This window comes from Aythya ferina, assembly GCF_964211825.1.
Source record: "Aythya ferina genome assembly, chromosome: 20".
Lineage (NCBI taxonomy): Eukaryota > Metazoa > Chordata > Aves > Anseriformes > Anatidae > Aythya > Aythya ferina.
The window spans coordinates 8,239,875-8,254,581 of record NC_140318.1 but is presented as its reverse complement, the minus strand read 5'-3'; the positions used below and the strand labels follow the sequence as shown (position 1 = coordinate 8,254,581).

General features: G+C 56.0%; 1 protein-coding gene across 3 annotated transcripts in view; it reads right to left on the bottom strand.

Annotated features, from left to right (window-relative positions):
- The window catches only part of ASTN2 (astrotactin 2), a 315,865-nt gene that overhangs the window by 73,264 nt on the left and 227,894 nt on the right, over positions 1-14,707 (bottom strand). For all 3 annotated transcript variants that reach the window (XM_084494620.1, XM_084494621.1, XM_084494623.1), the window contains 2 exons: positions 13,502-13,635; positions 12,259-12,407 (listed from right to left, as the gene is read on the bottom strand). In XM_084494620.1, the coding sequence (XP_084350746.1) occupies positions 12,259-12,407; positions 13,502-13,635 (283 nt within the window). The remainder of the gene's footprint in view (positions 1-12,258; positions 12,408-13,501; positions 13,636-14,707) is intronic.

Below are 14,707 nucleotides of genomic sequence, written 5' to 3'. Positions count from 1 at the left end.
CGATTTCTTGCCAGCTTGCTGTTGGCAAAACATAACAAGCCCGCCTCCGTACGGCTCCGGGCTTCGGCGCGCCTCCTAGGTCCAGTGCTGCCCTCCCACCCACCTCTCCACAGCAGTCACCTCCTTTTCTCTGCTCCCCGGGCAAACCCGAGCTCCCCAACGCTGCACGAGCACACTCCCTGCCCGTGCTATGGGCTCCTGAGCTCCCCAGCCAAAGGAAACCTCCCAGCTCCATCCCTGCTCCCAAACCTCCTTGCCTGAGCCCTGCCCAGCGGCCAGCTGAGGCTCCCCAGCATTGCCACGGCCCCCCCAGGCCGCGCGGCTCCAGTTCAAAGTGACCCCGTTTGGTCCATTAAAACTGTGCAAAATCCCCCCGGGCGGCCGCTGGGGCCAGCAGTGAATTAAGGGCAGACGCCAGACTGGAAGTAGCCGAGGCAAAATTCCTGCCTGGCTGCAAACGAGCTCCGTCCCTCCCCGAGAGGAGCCTTTCTGGGGGTGGGAGGCGAGGAGCCGAGGCGAGGGCTTCTGGCAATCGTTATCAGGCACTGCTCCCGCAAAAGGGTTTGACCACAGCTTTTAAGAAAATGTGTGAATTCGCCCGTGTTTACTGCTCTGTCCTCACCAGTCCGAGTGCCTCCTCCTCGGAGATGCTCAGCCCGCGCTCACTGCATCCCTTTTTATACGGCCAGTCCTTCAGCACCCCTCCTGCTCGTGAGCACATTTGCCAGCAGCATCGGAAGGATTTGCTAACCTAGAGCAAGCATCCCCATTTTCAGATGGCTTCTAGCTGGGAGAAACACCAGCCCTTTACACAAAGCCCCAACTGCTTACTATTGCTCAGGCAGACATGTGTCCCATGACAAATAGGAGGGAAAGCTAAGAAGAAAGGCTGCGAGGATCTAAAGCCAATTTGTAGGCACCCTGAAATAACTTGATTTCTGTGGTGTCCCAAGATAACTCCTGTCTGAGACATAACATCACTCACTCTCATTTGGAGAAGTTTCAGCACGCAACAAAAATATCTCAGGCTCAGTAATGAGGCAAGAAATCGTGCTTACGTAGCTGAGCAAGTAACATCACTCAACTTCCCTGTCCTTGCGGCAGAAGAAAAATGATCGGAGAATAAATTAATCCTAATAAATGTAGGATTCTGATCAGGCATATATAACCAGCCGTGCGTCTGCGGGATGAGCAATTGATGAAGTCATTGCTTCGAAGGTGCCTTGATGCAATTAGTCACTTGTGAAACACGCAGCAGAGGAGAAAATCCCGCTCCTTTTGTTAAGGAGCATGAAAATGCTCCACGCATCGGAGTGATTTATGGGCTCCAGGGCAGCAAAATTAAAGCCCACAGCAATTAGGGTTGTTCGCTCAGTAAGCACGGGGATGAAAGGCAGAGGGGAGAGGAGCGAGAGGATGGACAGGAGGCAGAAGGGCCGGATGAAGACGAGATGCCAACGCCACATTTCTGTGCTGTTGGTTTTTAACAGGGATTATTTCCCCTTTGCACAACTCGTTACGGGGGGAAGCAGGCTTCACATGTAAAACCGGTGCCACTGGAGATGAACCAAGCCATTAATCACGAGCATGAGTATCCGCAATTAGAGCTGCTGGGAGTCACAGGAGCAAGAGTCAAAGGCTCTAACAGGATTACGGACAGAGCTGGATTGTTTTATGGCTAATATTAGCAGATAAAGGGAACCTATCACGTGCCCGGGGAGGCCAGCTGATGAGGGCTGGGGTGCAGGGAGGAAGGAATTTCCCACCTCCAGCCCCAGTTCTGGTGTCCGCAGCACCATCTGCCCACAGATGTGGGCATCTTATTGCAGGGTACCCCGGGGGGAAGCACCCTTCCTGCAGCTCTTGGGGTGGCTCTCACAGCCGAGAGCTGGATGGAGCTGCCTGACTCGGCCACACTGAAGCAGGGTTGGTGCCAGTGCAGCTGGGCACGTTCCCAACAAATGCACCAGCTGCTCGCAGCTGGGGTGAGCACAGGGTGCCTTTTTGGCTGGTTGTGGAGCCCAGCCATGCCCAGAGCACCCTGAGTACCCCCTCCCGGCTCACATACTGGTTTCCATCCCTGCTCCCAACAAGCCCCAGCATCGGGATGGCACTCTGCACACACACAGAGGCAGGGCAGGCACCAGAAGCGCTCCCCAGATGCCAGGGAGGGGAGCACGCAGCTGCCCTTGGTGCTCCTGGTGCCCCACTGTAAGCACTTAGGGCCACCACTCTTAGATCATCCTTGAGGGCTTGCAAAGAAAGCTCCTCAGCCTAAATAAGGGGGCAACGGGCTCCTGGGTTCACCCCAGGGTGGGTGTTGAGTCCGGGCGTGCAGTCAGACACCGTCCCGAGGGTCTGACAGAGGAGACCCCATCGGCTGCAGGGTGCAGAAGGACCTTGAGTGAAGCCAGGACACCAAGGGGGAACGGTCCCCACGGTCACCGCATGTTGTCCCATCAGGGTCCCCAGCGGTGACCATCTCCCCATCCTTGACCCTGGGCTGCCCCAAGGACAGCAGCCAGCACACACCTCCCCGGGGCTGCGTTAGGATGGGGCAGACCCCAAGGCTTCTTCAGTGCCCTGGGGAGCTCCTGCTCGCCTCGGCCCCTGGCAGGATGGGCACACTCGCCTGGGTCTGACACACTCCATTTACCAAAAAGGCACCGAGGTTGCCTACAGGAACGGGGAACAGAACTGAAAACAGCCTGAAGCCAAGGGTAAAATTCTGTGGCTTGAGAGGAAAAAAAAAAAAAAAAAAAAATCACAGTAAATATTAACTGTACATGAGCTTCGACCACTTCTTCTTAACTGGCTCCTCTGAACAAGGCTCCGCAAACAATTTCTGGCCATTACTGCTGAGTGCCTCAATTTCCCAGGCTGTACAATGAAGTCAGCGAGATTTATTGATTTCCACAGATGACACAGAGGATAAAGGAAAGCCAAGTATTATCTGTGACTGCGTGCAAGCCCTCTTCTCCCAGGACAGCTGCGGTGCTAGCTGCTCCGCACTCCTGCAGTCAGTGTCCCCACACGTGCACACGTGTGCCAGGGGGCAGAAGGCAGTGGGGTCCCCCAGCCGTACCCAAACACCCCGGCTCGCCAGTCCCCTGGGACAGTGGTTAGGGTTAGCACCAGGGAAACAAATCATGAGCCTCATTAAAGGCAGCTAATTGATCAGGCTGCACCGGACCACTGATCTTTGAGGTTCAGGTCTTACCAGTGGGTGTAAAATGCTCGTGGTGGTGAGGCCAGGCCCAAGGACAACAAAGCAAGTGTAGGAGCCAGGCTGCTGCATAGGAAAAGGAGCCAGTGAGGTATTTCCTACCCCAGCTTTGTCAGGGTGAGTCACCAAATCACCACGAAAAACCTCGGGGTTTCACTCCAATGGCTGTGATCAGAAGCTTCCCTCATTAACTCAGCGGCCATCCCCTCTCTGCCATCTCCCTGTTAACGAAAGAGAAGCGAGGGCTGGAAGCAGCGCTGCAGCCCGCAGCCAGCTCTGTGTCAGCAGATCTCACATCCAGGAGCGCTGGGAGCTGCTCCCAGGGCAGCCTGCAGGGTTCACCCCACACACCAAACGGGGCTCAGCACACGCATGGGGAATTTCCCTTTGTCAGTACCCCCAGGATGCTGCTTCAGTGCAGCATTCCCAAGTAGCACAGCCCTGAAACACTTGGGTACGAGCTCGTCTTGCCAGCTTTGACAGGACTGGCACGAGGTCCTTCCCCACGTACATCTATCACATGGGACAGAAGAAAGTGCGTGTCAACATGCCCACTGCTGTAAGTCACCCACCCTGGACCACTAAAAAACTAACCCCCTTCCCTCTGACAAGCCAGCAAGGAGGAGGATCTCACTGTCCAAGTGACAGCAGCTCAGAAAATGAAGCTGTTTCTACCCCAGGGTTCCTCATGACACAATACCTGTTTGGGGGAAGGAAAAAAAAAAAAAAAAAAGTTTGTTCTGTTCACAAGCCCCAGCAGCAGGTCATCGCTGCCCACCCCTCCCTGTTTCAAATGGGAGGTCGTGGTCCTGTTCTGTGGAGCAGCAGGATTACAGGGGAGGAAAGAGTTCAGAGGCAGCCGCTCCCAGCAAAGACCAAGTCAACGTGATGCTGAGATAAGACCGCTCCTTGACCCCTCCGTCAGTGGGAACCCAGCAGGGGAGTGCTGCAGAATATCCCCTCTATCCCCCATAACCCAAACTAGCCACAGCAGTATTTCCTATTTTGTCTCCATAACCTAATCTGACCCCCTCTGGGGTCTGCAGATTAATATCTGAGAAAGCTCCCAAGTCCAATCACCCAATTACGGGGAGGAAAGGTTTATCCTATCCAAACAGCGGGCGGTGTAACACAGCCCCGGCTGCCCCCTCCCTCCTGAGAGCCACATCTCGATCCCCAGCAAGCTGAACAAACTGGGAAGGGGTCACAGGGGAGACGGGGAGGGTCTCTCCCTACTCCTGTATCACACGAAACCTGCGGGAGGAGCAGCTATTTTAATTGGCAAATCCCCCGACTCAAGGCTTAATCCCTCTCTGGTTTTTGCTTCAACTTCCCTCGCTCTGAAGCGAGGCGGGGAACAGAGGGAGCGCTGCGCCTCGAGCCACAGCAGCCCGCAGCATCCCGGGGAGCTGGGAGGCAGGGGATGGGAGGTGGTGGTCCTCAGGGCACACGGGATGGAGGGACAAAGGGCCACCTAGCACGGAGCCACCTGGGGAGCAGCGTGGGTTTAGAGCAGCTTTGGCATTGGTATGGCAGAGCAGGATCCCGGCTGAGAACAGCTGTAACGTTCAGGGCAAGGCTGATTTACCACCCTGGCAGTCCCACTTCTGGGACTGTCCCCAGAGTACCTCCTGCACTTCAAACAGGACAGGATAGGTTGTTAGGGCAGCCTTTGTGCCTCCTTTGATCTCTTTTGCACCTTTATTTCTTTCCAGAGACGTGTGGAGGGATGCTATCTAACTGCCCGGATTGCATTTCAGCCTCCTGACAAAATGAACATATGCACGGGAAGCCCCAGCAGCAGGCAGAGGACTGGAAAGCAGCTTCACCGCCCCATTCAGGCTCCCACCTCAGGCTCTGGTTAGCCAGAAGAACACGGGAAGCCTCCAGGAAGATCCAACCCTGGCAGGGAGGGCTGGCCGGGGTGTAGCTCACACCCAGCTTTCCGCCCCGAGCAGGGTCGCACTGCACCCGCTGTGCCCCACATTTTCCAACCCTCTCTGGGCTGCGTGGCCAAGCACCAGCTCTGCAGACGCAGCCCGAGCTTCCCTCCAAATCCCAGTCACAACTTATTGACTAGACAGGCTTTTCTAATCAATGAAGGCTCCCACGTAAAGGCTCCGCTGACGCGCTCGCACGCCACGAGCAGTCCAGCCGCGTTAGCTGCCTTCTCTCCTGATGCTTTCTGACAAGGCGGATTTGCGGCCTTGACTTTTCCAGATCAGGAGAAACTTTATCCTAGGGGGTAAAATTACAGACCTTAAAAAAAAATAAAATGAAATACCCACGTCTGGCCTCGTTAACTGCCATTTAAGAAGTTCAGAGCCCTTTCTGCTAGAAGGGAGCATCTCCAGCTGCCCGGTGCCGCAAGGCAGAGGTGGCTCCGAGCGCAGAGCCCTTGGCAAGCTCTGAGTCCTCAGCACCATCCAGGCTGCTCCGTCCTCTGGGGCCAGCCCCAGCTCCCCACCTACGAAGGGATTTGGGAGAAAATGAAGATAGTGCCCGGCTCTGTCCAAAAGGTGTCTGGGCAGATAAAAATAGAAGCCTGGAACAACCCTATGGAAATGTGAATTAATGAAATGCTTCAGCAACTGACTCAACTCTAATTGAGGGCTGAGAGCCCTCCACCTCCCTTCTGCTTTCCAGGATACAGAAATGACACTGGTAGGTGGAAATAACTACAGCTGTCCCAGTGGGAGAGAAGTCAGTGCTTCACAGCGAGCGTAATGGCCAAAATTAAGCACTTGCTTGGTGTTATTACACAACACAGCCCAGGAAGCAGCTTCCAAAAACTTGACCTTCTCTTCAAAGGCTTCTTTTTGAATCAACTTTCCTGTTGTTAACAAGTGAAGTGGATTCAGTGCTTGAGAAAGGTCCTCTGGGCGTTCAAAACAGCTTCACCCGTGTGCTGGTTACAGAGGAGGCAGCAGCAGGAGCCCCGGCTGCTGCATTTCCACCCCTGGCACCCGAGGGGCAGAGACAGTCCTCACCTCAGGGCTGTTACCATCAGCCAAACACCCCCTGCTTGAGCCCACAGAGGTCCATGAGGAGCCAGCAGGTATGGACAGAGGAGGAGATCAGCAGTGGTGGATCACCAGCTCCTGGCCACCATCAGGTCTTCTCCACTTTTGCTCAGAGACCCTTCCAAACACAAGCCAAATGCACAGATGCCCCTGAGAAGGCTGCAGAAGATGTGCTCTCCTGAAACCAACAGACATTGTGGCTTTTTTTTTTTTTTTCCTCTCCAAGCTACAGCTCTGATCCACCAGCCCCAGAGCTGGTGTCCCCTGGGCCTACTTAGAAACAAAAAAGCCATCTACAAATGTGGCACCTCCATCAGTATGGAGCGTTTTACCTCCGAAGGACTTCACAGCAGCAGTCAGTATCACCCACACGAGATCATTAACATCTCTAACAGCTACTGGTTTAAAGACTCCAGCCCTAATACACTCCATGCTTTGTTGGCATTAATTAAGACTCTGGATGTTCACATAGCCACTGACCTCAAACTCCCACAGCTTTTGAAGCACAATGTCACCTCTGTGGTGCCCAGCCCGCTTGGAAATAGGGCTCTCAAGATTATTTTAAGGAGGTAACTTGGTTTAAGGAGAGCACACCGACTCCTTCCTGACAGGCACAGTACTTGTTCAGGCCAAATCATTTTTTCTCCCCTTCTTCTAGTCTGTGGCTGCTTTTCACACGCCTAGCAGCACAGCTTGCACACAAGGGGGGTGTGGAAGCGTTCCACAGCCGTCTCTGCACGGCCCCAGCCACGTCAGAAGGATGCTGTGAGAGCACAGCAAACAGTTATAAATAAGACACCCCAGCCTCTATTCGGAGCGAAACTTGCAAGTGTACAAAGCACAAACCTGCTGGTTTGACCTATTTCACTTTCTTTTATAGGAGATGCAGATTCAAAGAGTCCCCTGCAGAACAGCAGCGCGCTGGAGGAGCCTGCAGTGGTGACACACGGGTTTATAGAGCCATTCCCTCTCCTCCTGCAAGTTATCCCACCCAGCCCGTCCCCCTGGCGCTCTGCAGCTCACCCAGGGGCTCTCCTCCCTGTCACAGCCCTGCTGCACGCGGCCAGGCCGTGCTGGTGTAAGACAGCCCCTGTGCACCCTGAACAGCCCAAGGCTGCCTTCTCCTGCTCCAAGATCTACATGACCTCCAAGAAGCGCATTCGGCAGCCTGTGCTGCTGTTCCCCTCCTTTTTTGGAGGTCTCTGTTGGGACTGATCCTTCTGGGATGTGGCAGCTCACGACCAACAGCAGCACCGCTGCGTACAAGCACACGAGAGGCATCCCCTGCTGTGTTCTCTGTCCCAGCTAACGTCCCACAGCATCCCCAGCTGCTGGCACACAGCAAGCTGCAGAAGTGGCACCACTGGAAGGACAGAGGCAATCACAGAGTAATATCCCAAGTTGGACCCGTAAGGATCATTGAGGCCAACTCCTGGCACCAGACAGGTCTACCCAGAAATTCAGGCCATATGACTAAGAGCACAATTAATCACAGCTTAAGAGCCCTGACAGAACTGAAGACACCGGGCTAGGGCATTTCATTGCTCTGCGTTTTCGCCGTTCTACCCACTTGGCTGCTGGAACACAAGCAGGAGGGGACAGCTCCGTGCCCAAGGAACGTGACCCCTCAATGCTGAGGGTCTATTGCTGAGTAATTCACTGCCCAGCTCCCACGACCTCAAACAAGTCATTTATCTGTGTCTTGGGGGCCCCCATCCTCTACCAAACGTGGGAGAATCCCTTCCTGCCTCAGCAGCTCACAAGGTGCCGTGGTGGGCACCTCCCCAGGCCCCTCTGTGACATCCAGGGACTGCCCACAGGGCAGCCTGCTCCTGCTGCTGGAAGAGGACAGCTTTTGTTCAGAGGGAAGGGGGGAAATGTGAGATGGAGAGAGCACCCTTGGTGCTTTTTCTAGAAGCAGCCCCACAGTTTTCACCCTGGAGCATTGTGGAGGGGCTGCAGAATGGGTGCTGAAGGCAGCACTGGGAGCAGAGGATGCTGGCACAGGCTGCTCTGGGGGCATCCAGAGGAACAGCAGCACTGCCCGGGCACTGCAGGAGGAAGCTCGCAGCGGAGAGCCTCTGTAAAACCTCACTGGGTAGAGGAACACATAGAAAGAGACAGAGGAGCTCAGGAACATCACAGCAACACAGCCACCAACCTGAGGGTGGCACAAACTCTGCTCACGGACCCCAACCCATCACCCAGCCAAAGCCCACAGCCACTGCCCTGTCCTCCCCCAGCCCCGCTGTACATGCACTATGAATGCAGTTAAAGCACTTTTTTTTTTTTTCTCTAATTTCTAAACCTCTGGCTAACACTGCTATTTTTGCCCCCAGGCTGAACAGCCACCCCACCACGGCGAGCAGGAGGTGGGATCAGCAATGTCACAGCACCACCCCCTTGCACCCAAGAGGGGCCAGCCATCGAGGAGCCTCTGCATCACTGCAACCCGAGCCACAGAGCCCAGCCAGTCCCCTCCTGCCCACTGAAGCCCCACACTGGGTGCATCAGTGCCTCCCACCCACCATGGCACGGAGCAGCTCCATCTGTCCTGGTGCACGTGCCAAAGCAGAGGCCTGGGGAGACGTGCGTGGAACAGAGGTGAGGAGGAGGATGAACCGTGGCCAACACCACCCAGCCTTCACCAACTGCCACCTCCACCTGTGAGGTTCTCGGCAGAGGGGCTTAAGGCACGGTGAGAAGATCACAGCAGCAGGACCCAGCCTCCCAGCCTGAAAACAAGCGGCCTTCTGTCCTCCGACCCCACCCTGGCTGGAGGACGCAGCGCCCCACGCGCAGGAACGTTTCCCATGGCAGGGCTCAGCTCTTGCTGGGGATCTTTGATGTAAAACCACCACAACGAGCCCTTGTGATACCCCAGGTCCCTCGTCTGATAGGGGCAGGGACACGGGCTGGCTACAGCAACCAGGCCAGAGAAATAAAAAGCACTTTGCACGGTGGTCACGTTATCCCCTCATCCCTCCCCCTCATCCCCTTTGGAGCTTCTTAACTTCAGAAACCTTCCTCCAGAGGAGTGTTGGAGTGACAGAAAACATTTTCCAAGCCTAATATCAGTTCCAGATGTTCACAGCCATTTCAGTTTGTACCTCACCCTGTAAAACACATTTCTCTCTCTCCCTCTCTCAAGTGCAGCGCCTGCTTCGTCCATGACATAATGCGCTGGCGGCCCGGCCGCGCACACACACGCGCGCCTGCGCCCTCTGCGAGAGCCTCATGTTCAAACAAAGAGCATCACTCAACTACAAAGCCGTCGCACACATGGAGTTATGAGTAATTTCCACAAGTTTTAATAAACAGTTTGGGATGTAATTGCTCTCTGTCTTCTCCGCTGGCTCCTGAGCAGAGAGGCTCTCTCCGCGCGCAGTGGTGTTGAAAGCGTGGTTTGTTTCGCACACCAGTTCACCTCGGGAACTGCTCCTATTAGCATCAGATGGTCCAAGGGCCGTGCACTTCCAAGCACCAGTAAGAAGCCTCTTTATGAACCACGTCCAGCCAGGGGGCAGCCGACCCACACCTCACTCCCAGCTGCTTCTGCCCCATCCCAGGAGCAGGGGGCGCGAGTCCCACCAGCCCCCTGCCTTGCTCCTGACTCAGCTCCAAGACGAAGAAGAGCAGATATTTTGTGGCTCAAGGGAAAGGCTTCAGCCTCCAATTGCAAAGCAAGGGGGAGGCCGAGGAGTTTTGCAAGTATGGGAGCCTGGAAGCTTTTTGCGGGGGGCAGCAGGCAGGAGCCAGGTACCAGCCAGAAGTGAAGCCTGCCACAGGGCTGAAGAGCACAGCCCGTGCCAGGGAGCACAGTAAGAGGTGGCTACAACTGCAATAAAAAGACACAGCCATAAAAAAAAAAAACAACTACATGCTTGAACTCAGGAGATCCAAGGGATGAAGAGCAGTGTTCTCAAGAGCCTTCACACCTTGCAAGATCCTCCCAGCACTGCCAAGGGAGCACCTCCAGCACCGGGAGCACCCTGCTCCTACCTGCCAGCAGCCCCAGGACCGGTGGGGAAGGAAGACCTGACGATATCCATAAAACCCTCTGGATCTCCCTTCCTGCAACCCCCTTCTAGGGTTGACTTCATTTTCCTTTTTTTTTTTTGTGCACACTGCTCGGATGGAATGGAGACATGCTGCAGTGTGTTGGGTGGGTGGTGGTGAGGAGGAGATCCCCACGGCTGGGTTTTGGGTCAGGGTGAAGCAGCACGGCACCAAGGAAAGCCTCCGAGAGCTGTCGCAGCCAGCAGCTCTGCAGACCTACGCAAGGTACTTGCAAGAGTCAAGTCATCTGGTGAGAGGGGCCTGGAGGGTAAGAAAGGAATGAAGGAAGGAATGTTGTTTGGTTATAAACAGCGCAGAGAAAGAGGAGAGGTTTAGGATCGGCTTTTCTCTTTAATTGGTAATGGGGTCATTCTGTCCTGAACAGTCCCCCAGAGCAGGTAGAGGGGAGGGCAGCTCCTCACAACGAATTCAATCGCCTAACACATGGCGGTCATAAAAAGAAAATAATAATAATAATAATCTGCCTTTCCTACTCTGGCTGCCAGGCAGAGCTCCAGCCACTTCAAAGCAACAACCCCACATTTCCCCAGTCTGGCCTCACCTGACCGAGGTGTGAGCAATCTGGAATCCCCATCCCAAACACGGTGCTTCGGTGGCTTGTTTTCCCTCCCCGTTACTGGAGCGTGCCCCTCCAAGACACAGAGCAAGCCTTCTTCCACCCTTCACCTTTTGTACACCAAGAATAAAGAAAGTGGAGGCACGACCCTGGCAAGAAGGTGCAGGAGGAAGTTTCTGCAGGGTGGGACTGATGTGGGAGCAAGGAAACAGAGCTCCTTGGGGTGAGCTCCAGCTCTGCCCAGCAGGAAAAGTCCAAATCTCATGGAACAGAAGCTTGCATCTGACGGTAAAAGCAGCCACAGCAGCACCAGCCCCGTGCCCACATTCAGCTGTGTCCTTGCAGGCAGCCTGGCCACGCACACCTTGCCACCAGCTGACCGAGCCCAACCTTTAAACCGAGGAGGTTTTAATCACCACAAAGCCCTCACAATGCCTCTCTCCAGCTGCAGGTGGAAACCTTCTCCCCCAGCCAGAGGTGGGGGAGCTGTGGTACTGCCAGCACCTGTTTGTTTTTTTTCAAAAGGCAGCTCCCAGCTTCAGCCAGCACCAGGCTGCCTCTGGCATCTCCCACCAACCTCTTTAATGAGCTAAACCCAAAGCCCTTGAGCAGAAAGCAGCAGGAGGTTTTGCCTGGTTTTCGACGCAGCAGTAGCATCACGCAAGGCCTCCAGTGATGTTTTCTGAAATAAATCATTGATTCGCTCAAATCCAGCTCCATCCTTCACATCCTGCACCTTGCCCAGCAGCTCCTGGAGCACAGCTTGAATCTCTGACAAAGCCTTCGCAGGGCACAGAGCGCTCAGCCCACGCCTGAGCTGAAAACTGAGCTCCAGCCCAGGGAAGGTTCAGGTTCCCCTGGAGAAGTTATGTGCTGCTTAAGTGATCCCTCTACACATCGCAGGCTTCGGATTGCCTTGCTGGCTGCGCAAGGTAACTCGACGTGTCCTTCTAACCGCCGGCATGCAATCCCCACTCAGTGGAACGGCCCTGTGCAGCCCTTGGCTGCTGCGTGCTGACCTTCCCCCTGCACCCAGCACCCCAAAGCACTTCAGGCTGATGCATCAAACAGTCAATTCAAGTCATTTCAACCAACAACTCCAGCTCACAGCTCTCCTATCCAAAAAAAAGCAAATTACTTCCTTCTTCCATGCTCTATTTTTGTTTTTCCCCTTCCCCTCCCATACCCATCTCTACAGAAGCCTTCAGAAACCTCTTCTGGAGCTTCCAACACCACACCTAACACCTCTGCTCCTTGCACCTTTCTGCACGCAAGCAGCAGCTCTGAGGAGGACCCCATCAGGGCTCAGCACCATGCACACCGCCGTGCGCCCTCCGGAGCGCACGGAGCCGTCCCGCCGCGGCGCCACCAACCTGTGTAGAGGTCGGTGTCCGTGTACTCGTCCACCTTCTTGTGGTGCAGGACGTAGTCAGACACCTTGGTCCCGATGGCAGGCTGCACGTCCAGCCACTCCAGAGACACCACGGTGCTGGAGGGCTCCACATTCGGGGACAGCCGCAGGCTGGGCAGGAGGAAACCAAAGAGCACATCAGCTCCCCTCCCAGGGGATCCCCTCTCCCAGCAGCACAAACCCCAAATTCTCACCCTCACACACAGGGATGTGCACACAGACCATGGGGACAGGGGGGTGAAGGGAGAGCAGGTAGGTGGGCACAAAAGAGAAGCTGCCAGCTGGGTGCAGTCTGTTGGGGTTGGTGTTCTTACCTCCCAGCTCCTACAAGAGCTTCGTACAACCCCAAACGTCCCGTCTGCAGGAGGGCTCATCGCCTGGGAGAGCTGCTGGAGCTCAGCAGCTCCACGGGGAGCTAAGAGCCAGCTGCCCAGGAGCAAGAGAATAGGGGAGGACCCAGCTTAACCTCCACGTAGCCCAGTGGGGCTGAGCCTACACGAAGGGAGGGCCCCGGGCTGCACGGGGAGCGAGCAAAGAAGGGGCAGGTGTGGCCGTGAGCTTACCCAGCTGCAAACAAGCAAGCCTCTGATGGGCGTGAGCAAAAGGAAAACCAGGGCAGCTGCACGCAGAGTGCTGTGGGGACCAGAGTGGGGCATAGGGGCAGGCAGAGCAGCTTTGGGCTGCTGGCCGTGCTAGCACAGAGGTGCTGCTCTGCACGGGGCTGAGCAGCAACGCAACACAACTCGGGGCTACGGAGCGCCTGGCTCCAGCACACGAGTGTGTTTGTTGAACTCGGGGTGGGAAGAGACTCCCCTCTGAGGATGTTGGCTCGCTAAGGTGTTCTGCTCCTCGTGGCTCGCTGGAGCCAGTCTTCCTGCTTTCTCAGCTAATTTCCCATCACTTTGCTCCTTATTTGCTCTCGCTCTGACAAGCCGCAATGGATCGCGCCGTAATTCCATTTCTTTCAGCATTTGAAATCCCGTTCTCCAAGCCCTGCTAATCGGGTGATGAAAAATCTGGAAGGAAACCTTCCAGGGGCCACGGCCGGAGCCAGGATATCCTAAAGGCATCACTCAGGCAGCGAGGCGCCCTGGCCCGCAGCCCTGGGCTCAACGATGCAGGGCAGGAGGTGCCTGGGGCCTGAGCCACGTCCCATGGGACCGGGGTGGGCACTGGGGGCTGCGGGGAATCGCGGGGATACGTACATGGGCTGCGGGAGGGGGCTGCAGTTCGGCAGTCCGTTCTCGTCGAAGGCGTTGAGGTCGCACCTGCACCAGTCTTCGATCACGTCGCCTTTCCCCGAGCACCAGTAGGAGCTCATCAGGGCGCCCTTGAAAGCCTGCCGGGAGAGCACAAAGCATGAACGTGCGCGCTGAGGACGCGGGGAAAGGCGGCCAGCAGCTCGGCCGTGTGCACAGTGAGGGTTTTGGGAAATGCTGGGGGGGTTTAGGGTCCTCCCTGCCCTACCACTGGCTCCCTGCATGGCCCCGGGTGAGGCATTTCACCTCCCTGGGCTTCAGCTCCCTCATAACAGTGATTGGGGTTGGGGCTCCCCCTCTGTGCTGCTGTGGGGTGGGGATGGGAGGTGTCGGCACGATGCACAGAGGGCTCTTGTGGTGCACCGAGACTGCCCCAAACACAAACAGGAGCCCCTTAGTGACACAGGACATCACCTCTAGGGGACCTTCCAGTGCTGTTGCAATGAAACTTTTCCACATGTCCACCCCCCAGGTGTTTCTGACCCCATGCAGTGACCCCACAGCACACACCACTTCCATCCCTCTCAGGTTTACACACGCTGCCTCCTGCGAGCAAAACGATGTTTTATTCACTCACATAAAGAGTATTCACCAGAAAAAAATGCAGTATCAGAAAAAAACAACCCCGGCAGGTACCTGTGGGTGCTCTCCAGCTGGAAGCCTCCCCTCTGCTGGCTGCCCTCAGCCTGCCCAGGAGCTCCTCGCAGTGCAAGCTGACCCCAAAGCAGCGCCCACCCGCTGCCATCGGGCTGAGCCTCTCACACTATGCTCCCCAGCCTGACCCCACAGAGCCTCCAGCTTGGGTTGGGGTCCCCGTGGTCCAGGACGGGGCACCCCTAACCCCAGAGGCTGCTCAGCTCAGCCTGAGTGGTTTTACGGTGGCTTCTCCCGCTCCCTTTTGCCAGTCCCATGGCCATCGAAGCCAGCACCTCTCCCCGCACACAAACCCAGCCAGAGTTAAAACCGACTCCGCTAGAAAACTCACCCCAACACCCGCTCAAACAAACCCCTCTGTGATGCCTTTAACCTTTTGGCACACACATTTCGGGGCTGGGCTGCCTTCCCAGACCCTCCCTCGTGCCCGGCAGCGCTGCGGGAGCCGCAGCCTGCGGATGCCTGGCCCCGGCGATACCGCCCGCGCTGCCGGGTCGC